General features: G+C 49.0%; 4 protein-coding genes across 4 annotated transcripts; 2 read left to right on the plus strand and 2 right to left on the minus strand.

Moving 5' to 3' along the window:
- Positions 1–4,960: 4,960 nt before the first annotated feature.
- Positions 4,961–7,501, minus strand: Pdw03_3541 (putative efflux pump antibiotic resistance; the record flags this gene model as incomplete). The annotated part of the gene is made up of 2 exons (XM_066100519.1): positions 4,961–6,322; positions 6,410–7,501. 2 exons carry the CDS (start codon positions 7,499–7,501, stop codon positions 4,961–4,963), a joined length of 2,454 nt encoding a protein of 817 aa, XP_065955919.1.
- Positions 7,502–7,908: 407 nt separating this feature from the next.
- Positions 7,909–8,876, plus strand: Pdw03_3542 (Haloacid dehalogenase-like hydrolase; the record flags this gene model as incomplete). The annotated part of the gene is made up of 5 exons (XM_066100520.1): positions 7,909–7,971; positions 8,031–8,043; positions 8,105–8,140; positions 8,203–8,628; positions 8,695–8,876. 5 exons carry the CDS (start codon positions 7,909–7,911, stop codon positions 8,874–8,876), a joined length of 720 nt encoding a protein of 239 aa, XP_065955920.1.
- A 358-nt stretch (positions 8,877–9,234) lies between these two features.
- Positions 9,235–13,392, plus strand: Pdw03_3543 (Dynactin, putative; the record flags this gene model as incomplete). Its single annotated transcript, XM_066100521.1, has 3 exons — positions 9,235–9,451; positions 9,515–9,663; positions 9,727–13,392. 3 exons carry the CDS (start codon positions 9,235–9,237, stop codon positions 13,390–13,392), a joined length of 4,032 nt encoding a protein of 1,343 aa, XP_065955921.1.
- Positions 13,393–13,944: 552 nt separating this feature from the next.
- Pdw03_3544 (uncharacterized protein) lies at positions 13,945–15,388 on the minus strand (the record flags this gene model as incomplete). The annotated part of the gene is made up of 2 exons (XM_014676587.2): positions 13,945–15,227; positions 15,283–15,388. 2 exons carry the CDS (start codon positions 15,386–15,388, stop codon positions 13,945–13,947), a joined length of 1,389 nt encoding a protein of 462 aa, XP_014532073.2.
- Between the last annotated feature and the right edge of the window lie 114 nt (positions 15,389–15,502).

Genomic DNA, 15,502 nt, shown 5'->3' on the forward strand with positions numbered 1-15,502 from the left:
GACGTTCAACTATGAAAGGGTCTTGAGATCCCTCAAAGAGATTTTTTGCTCGAACCCACATTGCCCTTAATCAAGAATGCAGGATCTTGAATGTCCATTCGCAAGGGTCTTCTTGGCAAAATCTAGCCATGTTGGATTGTTAGACCCCCCGATACAGCATATCCCAACAAATATAAGCTACCCGGGAAGTATCCTCGTCACTGATCGTGATCATGAATAGGGATCCCTGAAAACCCTGTCTCATGTCGACTTTGGCTTATCAAGTATGTGAAAGTGATGGGATCCTGGGTACAAATATAATGACTATTCTCTCTCCAGGCTGTGCAATCACCTTGGCCTTTTTTAGTGCCGAGCTTCAGACACTTCGGGATCCGAGTCATTCCGTACCGTACCAAGCATACACGGGTCGATCCTTTCATAGGCTCCGGGATAGAGAACCCTGTATGCCGCCGTATCTCAGCCCACTGGCCTAGAGGCGGTGATAGGACGCCCATCACACCGGCTGGGCCGGACGCTGGGAAAACTGAGGGGTCAAGCCTGGTTAGGCAGTGTGGAGCTAAAGGTTGATCATACCGCTGATGCCTAAGCGGGATGACTTCTGATGACATGTCTAGACTCTACGGCTACCTGTACTGCTTCCGATACAATACAATACCCCAACTGTAATTTACTAATGTAAATTCAAGTGCACAGACGAGACGATAAGATCGTCTACCTTTGTATGCTGCAATGGACTTGGGAACTGGGAACTGGGAACTGGGAACTGGGAACTGGGAACTGGGAACTAACTGGGAACTATTACCCAGTCCTGGGATATCTTCCCCCTCATCTATGTTGTAGTCGACGTCACCTTCTCGTATATGTAGTAGTGGGTCACTTCTTCAGCTTAAAGACTCGACAATTCCGACTGGACCGTTGGTTTTGAAACCCAGACTGCAGGGGTCGTCGACCCGTCCCCCGGGTTTTAAAGAGGGGACTTGTCATATCCTGCTCTGGCTAGTTAGAGCAAGCTGCCAGAGGTGGATGAAACCGCCAATGAGGGTATTAATAAAGCTTGTGTACGTTTCAGTGTCTTCGTTCTTTTTTTTTTTCTCAGGGGAAGTCGGAAATGAGAAAACAATGGGTATGTCGTACGGCACACAGCATGTAAGCTGCCCACCTGACAACGCACAGTATACTCCGTACTCCGTATTGATCTACAACGTTTGCCACCTTTCACTATGATCGAGATAGCCTTCCTAACTCCACAGAGTTCGCTTAGGGGGATCGAGAGGGATAGATTATCGTATTTACATCGATGGCAGTCTAGTGCAAAACTATACAATGTATGCTCCACACGTTGTAGTGCGTCGACAATGGTAAACGGTTGACCACCATCGTCATTAGCTGTCAACTATGTGGCAAAGCAATTACGTCTTCGGCATTGTGGAGTATGTCACCGACCATTACTGAGTAAAAATGAGGAGCGATCGATTGTGCCGCGAATCTTCCAGCTTGCTGTAGGATTCCAAGTAATGACCCTAAATGTATCCTAATCGCTCACCCACCAATGGCCTCAAACAAACCTAGATCATAGCAATGGCGAATGAACATATTACTAGTCTCTTGTCTCTCATAGATTGATTGATTTGACTACGTGATCTGCGAGTACAACATAGTTCAATCAGCGTGACTACCAGGAACATGCGGCCTGAACTATATAGTCAACCGTTCTGGGGTTCATGGAATGATACGAAGACGGTCATCAAGCTCTGGTGTCTTCGGGAAAATCATTCAAGTTGAAGCATTCTCTAACGAAGTGGTTCAACCGTCGTAGTGATCCTAACCAAGACCACAGATATTCATACTATGAGCATCACTACTGTGAACCTCAGATGGCAGGATATATTCGAGCTTGTCAAGGCAACTAGGTATAGAAAATCGAATTGGAATCTAGCCACAGATTTACTGTTCTCTGAGGCAAGGCAATGCCTGAAATCTACCACAGCAATATCTAAAAAATACCCAATCACTAGCAATGAATGCACTCTTTCGTTTGCTGTTATGGGAGAGATGTATAAACTGTAGGACTAGAGTACGTTTTTACTGTATCATATCAAAACAAATTAATAGGCAGGGTGAGACAGTAGCTATGATAATGTTGTGTGTAATATGATCCGTTTATGGGAGGCAGACGAAGCAAGAGCTTTCCAAGACTTACCCTGATGTTTCTATTTCTCTGTTTGCCTGCAAACCATCTCATCTTACAACTTACCCTCGACCACTCTGTATCCTTCTCTGTCAACCAACAATCTCTCCATTTCGGTCGATCAGTGGCCCAATGACGGCCAAAGCCAAGGGGTCCGACCTTCTTGATAGAGTGCCCACCGACAACACATTCAGATGCCACATACATATGCTATGCAGCAGGTTCAACCCGATGCGTGGAATTTGACCTTGGGACCTGACTTTTGGATATAAGGCTTTCGTATGTCTCAAGAGGCCCTCTTGCAAATAATGATTGATCGATTGAACTGAGCTCCATGACGAAGAGATTGTCACTCTGAAGTGAGAGGTGAATGGCTGATTCGAATAAACATGTGTCAGAATCTACTGAAATCTACTGGACTAAAAGGTGCCCCATTTGACGCCCTCATAAAGCCTATCTGATACGATGTTCTAGATGCAAATCTCCCCAGGATGGAACCGATCACTTTCTGCTGTCATAATGCTAAATGCGGACCTTCTAGATCTGACAAAATCAGTCTACAATCTTCTCATTTTTCCAGCACCAAAGGAAAAATCCGTGCGACGTTTCCTCGGCTGCGAATCATCTCGAGATTTTCTTGTGACCTCCTTCGCCTCGAAACAAGGTACATGTTAATCTATCAACCCTCCCCAACAAAAGTTATCCTGATTTTGTCCTGATTATTGCTATGCTATGCTTGCAAGAGATGACTAAAATTAATAGATCGAATGACTGTGTTGGGGAATTTACCATGTGGTACAACATTGATCTGATAAAAGTTGCCGCTAACTGTAGAACACACTTGGTCTCACAAAAAGAGCAAGAAACTGCTGGCCGATCATGAGATAATTCTATCCGGGTGCAAGATTGCGTCTTGCAAATCTTTTCTCTCGAAAGCCCGAGAAAATTTTCTCTCACAACTATCATTCTGGTTGGTACTACCTACTTCATCTCCGAGACGACCATTCTCCATGCTTCACTTGCACATGATGATAGAGTTTATACTTATTGAAAACTCCATGTGAACCAAATTTACCTCAATCTGATCCGGGTGAAAGCAGCCAAAGGCTGTCTCCTTCCTCCGTTTTTTTCGGTCTAAAATTGATACTTCAATTTTCCAACCTTCGTTGAAAATGACAGGTTAATTAGAGAGTTGTGCAGGTAAGAGGATGAGCCACAGAGTGTTTAAACCCTCCAAACCTCGAAATATCATGCAAAGAGGTGAGTCGAAAGCCAATGCGATTTGATGACCTTTAAGGCACCAATTTTCAACACCCGACAAACGCACGGCTCGGAACTCTCAAGTCCAGGTGATCTCGGAGAGGGGGGCCGATTGGGGGATTCTCGTAAGGAAGTATCACCTGGGCAGTTCTTTAATCAAAAAGCAATTTTGATGGAAAGGCCACTGAAGCCATAGGCGTCATTGAGCGGCAAGACCCCCGAAAATTAATTAAAAAACCATGTCCAGTTCCATGAGCACAGCGTTCCCCACGTTGACGATCGAAAATGCCAAAGTGTATTAAGAACACAATCTTCTACCCCACCAACTTATGACAACGTATATCACTACCGAGCTGGACACCCCCACCAACTTGTTAATTTAGAATGTATTTATCTTAACCAACCCGCCATTAAATTAAACATACTAAAGTCATCTATCTAGCTAGGCATCTATTAATCTTATGCCCCATTTCTCTATAACCACTACACTTTAGGGGGGCCCGTTGTCAGGGTGCGGGCTGGCAGGACGGTATGATAGGAGATGACTGGCAGGGACAGGTCGTAACAGATCAGATTCACATTGACAGGGAGGTACAGGCAGGGGCAGGCTAATATACAAGACGTAGCTCGAAGAGCTACAACAGGATCTAGAACTGAAGTTCAAGATAAACAGGTCGGAGATCACGTGTCGTGATCTTCCTTTTACTAAGCATTACGGTTCACACCGTGACACCCGTATACGTGGTTATAAAACTGGCGAAGTGTCAGGGTGCGGGCTGGCAGGACGGTATGATAGGAGATGACTGGTAGGAACAGGTCATAACAGATCAGATTCCCATTGACAGGCAGGTACTGTCAGGGTGCGGGCTGGCAGGACGGTATGATAGGAGATGACTGGCAGGGACAGGTCGTAACAGATCAGATTCCCATTGACAGGCAGGTACAGGCAGGTACAGGCAGGGGCAGGCTAATATACAAGACGTAGCTCGAAGAGCTACAACAGGATCTAGAACTGAAGTTCAGATAAACAGGTCGGAGATCACGTGCCGTGATCTTCCTTTTACTAAGCATTACGGTTCACACCGTGACATATATATCCTATTCTAAAACAAGATCTAGAGATATAGGATACTCGATATTCTGTAGCGGAAGGTATTATAGAGGCATGAAACTACGTCGATAGCGCTAATCCTAGTTCGTAGGAGTTCTACAACTATATTAGATTCAGCGAATGTGTAAGCGGTACAGAAAAAAACTCAACTAGGATTTAACGTTAAATGAGACCTAATTGCCTTAGGCTTAACATCTCTAATCGATGATCATATCTCATACGAATCTACAGGTCGAACATTAAAGTCTACTTAGTCGATGGATAACGGTTTTGAGGACCTTGCAAGATTGTATTGCCTGAGGTTTGAGTCGCTAAAATAGTACAACTAGATACAAAGTCAAGATATGCTGCGCAAATCGAAGAACACGAAAAATCAAAAAAAAATCAAGGGCCACATGCAACTAGTAACGGTGTGCGCCCCGCGGGATCGTATCATTCGCGCCATCCAGCGTGAGGCGATCACCCTCTTCATCTTCATTTTCATAGTATCGTCGATCCCGAATGTAGTACGGTCTCTCAACGTATTCCGCGGGTTGTCTATCCCTGAATGTACTGGTCGCGCGGCCTGGGCCAGTTGGTCGCACGCTCCCAACTCGCTGAACAACCTCATGCGAGTTTTCATAGCGAGGCTGTGGTGGACGAACACTGGCTGTCCGGATTATTCTCTCCTGGGGAACTCCACGCTCATCAACATAGACTGCATGACGAGGAACGTACTCCGCTACTTGTACACTGCTGCTGCGTGAGTAGGGTTCATGGCCTTCCAAAGGAGCAGCGTAGCCTTGTCTCTCATCGGCTGCTATGGGACGAGCATATTCTGATGTCACTCGCCTGTAGACTGGCTGGGGCGGGGGCATTTCCTGCACATAGTGTCGTTCACTGTAGGGGTCTTGCACAACTGAAGGCGCACGAACACTGCCCACGTGGCGATGAACTCGGTCATCGTAAACATCCTTCGACATCCGAGAGGCTGGCCGGGGTGGGGGCGGCGGTGGAGGTGCCATCGGCTGCAGTCGTGGTGCCTGTGGCAACTCGTAATACTGAGTGCCATGCTCGTCAACCACGATGCGACGTAGAGGGGGTGCCATGATCCGTGCGGGAGGTGCCTCTTCGTAGTAAGTCTCCCGATATGTTGCGGGCGGCATGTCATCCGCAGCAATGTAACGATGCTGCATATAAGGAGGGGCTTCTTCGTAGTACCTTTGAACAGGGCGTTCCACAACGTATGATGCCGCCCGAACTGGGCGTGTCTGGGCCTCGATGTACTCACGAGCATAGTCTGATTGTCGAGCATATTGTGAACTGGCGACTCGTCGAAGATCGGCTTCCTCCCGGATGGGTCGTCTGATGCTCATACGAGATATCGTGCGCTGGGGACCAGCGCCTGGTAGAGGCTCGTGGTACGGGTCAATCTCATAAACTGGCTCTCGCACTGGTGGTCCACGACTTTCGTAAACTGGAGTGTATTGAGGGGACGCAATGTCAATGTAAATGGGGCGCTCTGCAGGGTGTCGGCTGCGAACAACCGTAGGATCTTCGGCGAAAGGTGGCGGTGAAACGGGCTCCTCTTTGATGAATGCCTCAACAGCGTCTGCTTTTTGTGTCCTGTGCGAGGTTTGGCGGGGCCCTTCATCGCCGTCACGCAGCCTCCTCCGTTTTCGGGACATGACGTGAAAGACTGGTGCATTGGGACTACCACGAGCTGAGTCAGGGTCCGAGTACACCTGATCAGAACCATGTTCAGATCGTTCGTCTCGGAGTTGCTGCACAGAAGGAACCTTAGCAATGGCCAGAGGTGACACTCGAGATGGCTGGGGAGCTGCTGGTGATGTGATGTGGTTTCGAACTACCTTCACGTTTGCGGGAGATGGGGGCTTGCGGATATCTCTGGTTCGGTCGATGTATCTGGCATCTGGCCTAGATGTTCTTCCAGCACCGCTTTCCAACACACGGGGATATTCACGATGATCCGCTGGCGGCACAGCTGGAGCAGGTGGAGAATATTCGGGTTCGTCCACAGTCTCGAACCGATGCGAATCGCGGAGCCGGCTGACGGGAGCCTCTGCTTTGTGGTAGCGGGCCTGCTTCTGAGAATGGGAGTGACGCTGGTCAGCAACAAGGTAAGCATCTGTCATTTCCTGATCAGATCCAGGAGGATTGAGAGCTTCAAGTCGCTGCAACTCATCTGCGTAATGGGTTACTGCACCACGTGTGGCAGGTTCTGTGGGTGCAACTATAGCAACGGGGGATGACTTTTGTTGCCTGCCAGTTTGGGGAGGCGAGTCAGGAGCTCTACTGGAGTAAAATGAGTTGTCGTCAAAAGAGTCACTGGCAGCACCGCCAGGCCCATTGGCCTCAGATGCATCGCTCAGCGAAACTGGTTTCACCGCTTCGAGAGCTTGTTTGAAAACCTCCGAGACGTCAAAGTCGGGCTTCGTGTCTTGGACCGCAGGTCTCTGTTTGGCCTCTTGTTTCCTGAACTCCACTTGATCACGCAACGCTCTTTCCAACCTCTGCCTTTGTAAATGTAGTTCCGCCCTGATTAGATCATCCGACTTGGTCAAGAAGATGGGATCAATCTCAGATGTAGGTTTTGAAGCCACACGCGTGAGTTGTGGTGCAGACAAGGCATTTCTGGCCGAGGCACTCTGCGAGCTATTGTAAGGCTGTTTTGTGGGTGAAGCCACAGGCGAATTTGCCAATATAGATGTCGGAGCAGGGTTTTTAGGTAAATGAGTTCGAACAGGGACAGTTTGGGCATTTCTCCCAGACTTGCGCACCAGGTGCTGGGGAACATTGAGTCGGGGGTGAGTGCCCGAGAAGACTTGGTCATTGATGGTTAAGATTTTTTCGTACTCCCGTACCTCATCCTCCGGTGTAGGAGCTGATATAGCCATGGGACCTGCTGGAAGGTGAGTTGCTGGCCCATGAGTCGCGGCCATGGTGCTGGGGAAAGCTAGGGAAAGGGTTTGATGAAACTAGAACAAGATGAGAGGGACTGAAAGCAGATCTGTTTGCCAACGCGTTAAAGACACGTCAAATATCCACTCAGTCCAATCTACAATTGAGAGAGCTCTGAGGGTTAGATGGTAGAGCAAATGATATGTTTTAAAAAAAAGTCCATGCTGGCTGTCAGGGCGCTAAAGCTGATTAGGTAAGGTCACGGGGACGGTCCGGACAGTGGGAAAGCGGAGGAACGAGAGGAGGAAGCTGGTCTTACTTTCACCTTGTTCTTTTACCTATGCATCGATCGTTTGCGCTATCTTCATGTCGGCTCATTAGACCTATTGGGACCTTGTCTAGACTTTCGCCTTCTTATCTACCCCTGCCAACTCACAATTCAAGATCAATGGCAACCAACGGCGCCAACGAAGACTCACGGCCAGTCTTCTTCTTTGACATTGACAATTGTGTAAGCCAAGAGAGCCTAAAGCTAGTGTTCTGGTCGCTAACTTGAATGTGTTCCTATAGCTCTATTCTAAAGGTTAGTACCCTTGATTTCGGCTCTTTCTGAGCTAATTCTGACGGAGCATACATCTGCGTAGCTTGCAACATCCACGATGAGATGCAGGCATTGATCAGTAAGTGGCGCTGACACAACATGCTGGACTGTATTAAACTAACAAAACTGCAACCTTACCAGATAAGTTTTTTGTCAAACATCTCGATCTCAAGGCGGAAGATGCCCACATGCTGCACCTGAAGTACTACAAGGAGTATGGACTAGCCATTGAAGGCCTTACCCGCCACCACAAGATCGATCCACTTGCCTTCAATTTCGAGGTTGATGATGCCCTGCCACTTGACAATATACTCAAGCCTGATCCCAAGCTGCGCAAACTGTTGGAGAACCTGGACACAACAAAGGTGAAGCCATGGCTGCTCACGAATGCCTATGTTACCCATGCAAAGCGCGTGGTGAAGTTGCTCGGTATCGAGGATCTGTTCGAAGGTGTTACCTATTGTGACTATGGAAAATTGCCGTTGGTCTGCAAGCCTAGTCAGGATATGTATGCCAAAGCGGAGAAGGAAGCCGGTGCTCCCAGCACGGATCAGTGTTATTTTGTTGGCATGTTATTTTCCACTGCATGCATATGGCGGATTTGGACACTTTATGCTAATATTGTTTAACCAGATGATTCCCACTTGAATTGTGTACATGCGTATGCTCGGGGATGGACTACAGTCCACCTCGTCGAACAAGGTATACCCATACCACGCCAGCCGGCTTCGAAGTACATGATACCTAGTCTTCAAGAGCTTCCAGGGCTCTTCCCGCACTTTTTTAAACAGCAACCCGAAAGCTTTGGTGCTTAGATCTTTACCTGGACACAACACTTTCTGTTTATTCCCCCTAGACTTTTGGTTTACGACCTTGAATGTATATTATTATGGGCTTATTTATCTAGCTAGACAGTGAATTATTTGGATTATGTGAATAAAACCCCTGTTCAACACTGAAGCTTGCAATGATAATACTATAAGACGCCATTGCCGGTGTTTTTCAACGAGTGCTGTGATCTACATCGTAGATTAGATGTTTCTGCCTCAGGCAGTCGACAATCACTTGACGCGCTCCGCAGAACTCAGGAGTTGCCATGTTTCCGTTCTCCCAACAACCAGAATCTCTCGGTCATCGCTCAAGAGCTCATTGTAGCTCTTGAATCCATTTGACATGTCAGGCCAAGCCTTATCTGTAGGCACGGTGATTGAGCTACCCGATGGACGGCAAGCAACAGTGCGCTTCATTGGCACCGCCCACTTTGCGGACGGACAGTGGATAGGCCTTGAGCTAGATGAGGCCACCGGCAAAAACGATGGCGCGGTCCAAGGCGAACGGTATTTTGATTGTGATCCAGGATACGGCATGTTTGTCCGCGCCGCAGTGATTGGTAAGATAGTCCAGCACGAGCCGGAGAGTAAACAAACCACCAAACCGGCTACCAGCGCCGCAGGTAACAAAGTGCAGCCTAAACCCGGGATCTCCGCCGGTGTTCGAAAGCAAACCGGGCTACCTCCTACAGCACCGAGGCGACAGAGTACCAATGCAGCGTCCACTCCTACTCCGGCGCTGAAGGGTGTGGCCGGTCGATCGTCTCTCCGAGTATGTCGTATGCTATGAAGTCGTCCCCTTCTACTATGCTAACTCAGAATTCTACGCTTTAAGTCACCCACGAAGTCCCCAACGAGACAGCTCGCAACGAATGCAGGTCGCCCGTTCATCGGGAGTACTTCTCGCACCTCTACCGTGGCCTCTAATCGACCCCGACTGGCTCCCAGCAACAGAAATTCACTGGGTCCTTCTCCAACACAACCAGCGGCCTCCAAAGGGTCGCGACTGTCGGTTTCTGGACCCATTGCCCGAAGCTTAAGACCTGGCTCCCAAAGCACCATTGTTTTATCTACAGCGGGGTTGATAAAGCGTCCTTCACTACGGCAAGTTGGCAATACAAAAACATCCGATGGAGGAGATGTGGTTATGAGCGGGCGATCTGGAGATCAGACTGATACCGAGTCGCCTGACACTGAAGGAGAGGGTGCGCAAGATGGAGCCACTGCGCAGAAGACCTCTCGACTGTCAATGACTGCTACACGGCCAGCAGCCTCGCGTCATGGGGCCCCGCTCTCTGCATCTCAACGTCAAGGGCAGAGTGCTGCACTCAATCGCGAGCTTGAAGAACTCAATGCCAAGCTCAAAGTCATGGAAAAGAAACGAGCCGATGACAGGGAGAAGTTGAAGACTCTCGAGCAACTCCAGGCCGAGCGTGACAAATTTGAAACGATCATTCAGAAGCTACAAGCCAAATATCAACCGCAGCAAGTTGAAGTCACCGAGCTCCGCAAAAAGCTAAAAGAACTCGAGACTCGTTCTGACGACGTGGAACGCATGCAGGCAGAGCATGAATCGCTCATGGAAATGGCTACCCTTGACCGTGAAATGGCAGAGGAGACAGCGGAGGCATTCAAACACGAGTGTGCAGCGCTACAATCTAGGTTGGATGAGCTGAAATTAGAGGTGGAAGTTCTCCGAGAGGAGAATGAAGAATACAGCCAGGAGATTACTCCTGAAGATAGAACCACTCATGGGTGGCTTCAGATGGAGAAGACCAATGAACGCCTCCGCGAGGCGCTCATTCGTTTGAGAGATATGACTCAACAGCAGGAATCTGATCTCAAGTCCCAGATCAAAGAATTGGAGGATGATCTTGAGGAGTACGCTGCTGTCAAGGCTGATTACGAGGCTGCGAAGGAGCGACTCTTGGTTGCTGAGACCAATGTCGATGATCTCAAACAGCAGCTGGAGACAGCACTGGGGGCCGAAGAAATGATTGAAGAGTTAGCAGACAAAAATATGCGCTACCAGGACGAGATAAATGAGCTGAAAGCTGCCATCGAAGATTTGGAATCCCTCAAGGAGATTAGTGACGAGATGGAGTACGCTCATGTCGAGAATGAGAAGCAACTTCAAGAAGAAATTGAATACCGAGAGGGTGTGTTTAGCGACCTATGCCGAAAGATCACACAACAGGACGAAGTTATCGAAGACCTTGAATACACGTTAACCCGTTTCAGGGATTTGGTGACGAGCCTGCAGTGTGATTTGGATGATATGCGCACAACCAAGCAAGTTTCAGAGGCAGAGACCACCGAAAATGCAATGCGCCACCGCCAGATGCAGGATTTGAACATGAAACTACAGGCCAACCAATCAAAGGCCCTGGCTAAATCTATCGATGTCGAACTGAACCGTATGGAGTTTGAGGAAAATGCACAGCATCTTTCAATGATCAAACTCTATCTTCCGGAGTACTTCGAAGAGGAAAAGAACTCTATTCAGGCTTTACTTCGATTCAAGCGTGTCGCATTTAAAGCCAATGTTATGAGCAGCACTCTCCAAGAAAAGGGATCTGAGCACTCAGTGGTCTCCAACGAAGAACTTTTCCAAGCTCATGTGGTTTTGGAGAATCTTATGTGGATATCAAATGTGTGTGACCGGTTTGTGAACTACATCACTGCTTGCTCGCCAGAGCAATTTGGCAGCATCAAGGTCGCAATGTTCGAAATGGAGCCAGTGGAGCGCATGCTGAACTTCTGGATCGAGCCTATGAAAAAGGACGAGATTAATCTTGCAAAGTTTGCAGTGGAATTGCAGCGGTCTATCGCTCTCCTCGCACATCTTTCCGAGTCTCTTCTTCCTTCCAGCTTGGAGATGTTTGCCGATGAGCTGTGTATGCGGGCCCATTTATCTCAATCGTACATTGAGCATTCCGCCGGTGCAATCTCACGCGTTAAGATGATTATCAGCACCAAGATGGTTGCAGCAACAGAAGGGGATGAGGAAAATCTGATTGCCCTGAACAAACTGGACACTTTCGCTTCTCAAGCTCGCGGATACAAAGTTGCGATGGGTAAGATCAGCCGGTCTCTTGATGATCTGCGTTCGAGGTCACTTGCACTTCCAAAGGACGTCGATGAACCCTTCAAGAAGATTGAAAATGAAACTAGGCAACTTTCAGAGTTTGCTCGAAAGCTCGGCGAGAATCTTGTTGTCCTCACGAGCGATGAAGGTCGCACGGAACCATTCAGCCCGGAAGAGATTCTGGATTGCATGTCTCAGGCCGCCGTGTCTTTTGCCTCGTCGTCCGAAACCCTGGAACTAAGTAACGACCCTGTATCGTTGCTCTTTATCAGATTGCGGGAAGTAGGCGATCAATTTGAGGAGCTTGATTCCATCTCATCAGATCTGTCTCGCACAACGGAGTTTGAGAGGGCCGCATTTCCCTGGGTTGCCCGTGCTGCGGAATTGAAGTCCAACAAAATGACATCTCCTGATGTAGACGAGGAAATCCGCCAACTGAGAAATGAGATTCACGAGGCATCAGCCGCACTTGGAGTCAAGGATAACATCCTCGAAGAGCAGGGCCTAAAGATTGAGCATCTTGAATCTAGGATGCGAGAGGCAAGCAAGAAGGCTGCCATGGTCAAAGATCTCGAAGCCAAGATCGAGGAAGCTCAGAGAGCAGGTTGTGAGCTCGAAAAAACAGTCGAGCAACAAAAGAAGGAGCTTCAGACAGCCGAATCAGAGCGAGACGAGTTCATGGCTCGTCTCGAGCGAATGAAGCGCATGTCTGGAACAGCAGGTCTGGCGACCACAGGTAACAGCGCCGTCATCGTGAGTGAGGCTTCTTTAGCTGCTATGGACGAGAACGAGTCTCTCCGCGCCGAGGTGGAAAGTCTCCAAGCAGCTGTGCGTTTCCTGCGCGAGGAAAACCGTCGCTCGAACATCCTCGACCCATACTCTGTCCAGCGATCTACTGACATGCACGCCTGGCTTGATGCGCCGCTTTCACGTGCCAAACCAACCCCCGAACAAGAAAAGATCCAACGCACTGCTCTCGAAAGTCGGGACGTCATGACTCATCTCCTCAAACTGACCAAAGAATCCCGTGTCCCCGATCTCAAGTCCACGATGGCTGCCCCAGCTAGTGACGACAATGACAACGCTGGCCGCACTGTCTGGCGCCCATCCAAGACCCGTCTTCGTTATCAGGTACTCCAGCAGCGCGAAAATTTTGAGCACTGGGCAGAATGGCGCGATGAGATTGTCGATCACGAACGTGAACAGGACCGCTTGACCGCTGCCAAGCAGGAACGCGCAATACTTGATCGTGTTTTCAGACATCCTCACAAGACTTCTGTCGAATTCCCCCAGGGCTTAGGCCATGGCATGATGGGTCGTACGTGGCAGATTCTGGGCATGCAAAAACACCGCAAAACCGACTCTATAAGTGCACCTGCTCCGGACGTTGTGGAGATAGTTACCACGGACTGAAGCTTTGTTTTCGTTGTGTCTTGTGGTTTTACACGACTCTCATTCTTTCTTTTTAACTTGTACCTTTTTTTGTCTTTCTGGCAGCTTCGTTGTCCGTTTTGAGATACCCTACAAGGATAGTTGGCGTCAGACATTGTGTACAATGAACTTATATTCCAGATGGCTTGGATATCATGATCAGAGGCCATGCGTGTCAGCCTGGATCTTGAACTCTGCGTTCTGCTGCGTAAATGTTCTACTCACTAGAATGTTTCTTGGAACACTCTTTTTGTGCCTATTTAGGTCTCACGTAGGCATAGCGAGAAAATTCATAATCACTTCCGTAAGCCATGTACCACGTTAATCCCCCCCCCCCCCCCCCAAACAACATTGGAACCATGTAGCCAACCATAATCGAAACGGGGGTATTCCAACGCGCAATCGAAATTAAATCAAGTCCAAAGAATACAAAGAACACAAAGTTTTAATCGAAAGAGGGAAAGAAAGAGGATGCGTGACTCATTATCAAAACCCCAGAACCACCAAAAGAGTCTTCAGGGAAATCCAAAGAACTCAAAACGCCAACCCAATACCAGACTCATGGTACCGCGTATATTCATTTTCAATACACGAAAAGAGTGGATGGTGCTGCTGGTGGTCCTCAAAGATGGTCGGGTAGCAGGCACCAGAGTCGACACCCTTTTGTGCAGCAGACGAGGGGACCTGGAATGAGGCGCGGGGAGTGATGGCACTAGAGAAGGCACTCGAGATGGAACTATTGTTTCGTGCTCTTGTACCACCGGTGATGGTCGTGGTAGTTGACGCGATTGTGGTGCCACTCAACGTGTGAGCTCGCTCCCACTCAAATCCGTTTATGCCGTGCAGAAAGGCTTGCTTCGGGGGCGTAGAGGGCTTGGTAGGGGTAGGAAACATCCATTGGGTTACACGGTTGGAAAGAGGGAAGGGAATTGAATCAAGTGTGTCTCGGTTCTCAGGGAGTGTAATGGAGGGACGGCGTGGGAATGAGAACTGTGACGGCATCGTACGCAGGCTGGCTGATGAAGGACTGTCTCTGGATGGGGACATATCCGGTGTTTCTGTGTACAGGCTCATGGATGCAGGTGGAGTCCAAGGTATTCTCCCACGGGATGGGATGGCCTTTGCGTCACTTGGCCGTGGGGTGGTCGATGTAAGCGTGGTCCCTTCCGATGTTGACCTGCTGTGTACTAAAGATGCTGCCTGAGCTTCTGGAAGAGGTGTCGCGGTGGGAGTGACTTTGGAGAAATGCGGAACCAGTGTGCTAGTGGTATGAACAGGCTCTTTGACGAGAAGAGACTCTACGTTTCCAAGTGATCTGCGTTTCAGGGACCCAACTGGCTTGCGAGAGACTGCTGATACCTTTTGGCTGTGTCGACCTTGAACGCCGGTTGAAATCGTAAGGGCACGAGCGGGCACCGCCGGCGTCTTGCCCTTGCGGCTCTCGCTTAATTGAAAGGCTTCGAATGAAGGCAGGTCCGACAATCGATTGCCCGATCGATGAATGCGGAGGTCCAATGGTTGATAGGTTGGTGCTGGAGGAGAATGGAAAGACTGTGGCCGGTGACCGTGGAAAGATTGCACTCTGCGAAAGTCCGAGGGTGCACCAATCCTCAACGGGGTGGTTGAAGATCGTTTCAAAGACATGCTTGCCCGGATAGACGTTCGCGAGGTCAAGTTCCGGCTGTCGTTGAACCACGATGACAGTGAGTTCCGATGTTGATGGGTAGTTGGACTGGGGAGGTCATCGTATACCATCACCTTCATGGGTGGAATAAGGTGTGGTTGAGTGTGGCATACTTGCATCTCCCGTTCAATGCCTGCGATGTATATTAGTTGGTCATCTCCAGAGTTTTCATGTAGTCGGACACATACCTTTCCCGGCTTGTCTGGGTTGACAACCATGCTCAACCGGTAGACATGTCAAGCATGAGCGTATCCAACCAGTGAATAACGACCCCGCCTTCTCCAAAGCCAGCATGATGGCGACCAGCGCGTCAAGAAATCAATCCATTCCCTTCAAGGAAAGGAAAAGAGAGAAACAAAGGAAAGGAACAAACCAGTTGCACAGTCAAATCAGCCCCTCAGACGAGAT

This window comes from Penicillium digitatum, chromosome 1 (assembly GCF_016767815.1).
Source record: "Penicillium digitatum chromosome 1, complete sequence".
Lineage (NCBI taxonomy): Eukaryota > Fungi > Ascomycota > Eurotiomycetes > Eurotiales > Aspergillaceae > Penicillium > Penicillium digitatum.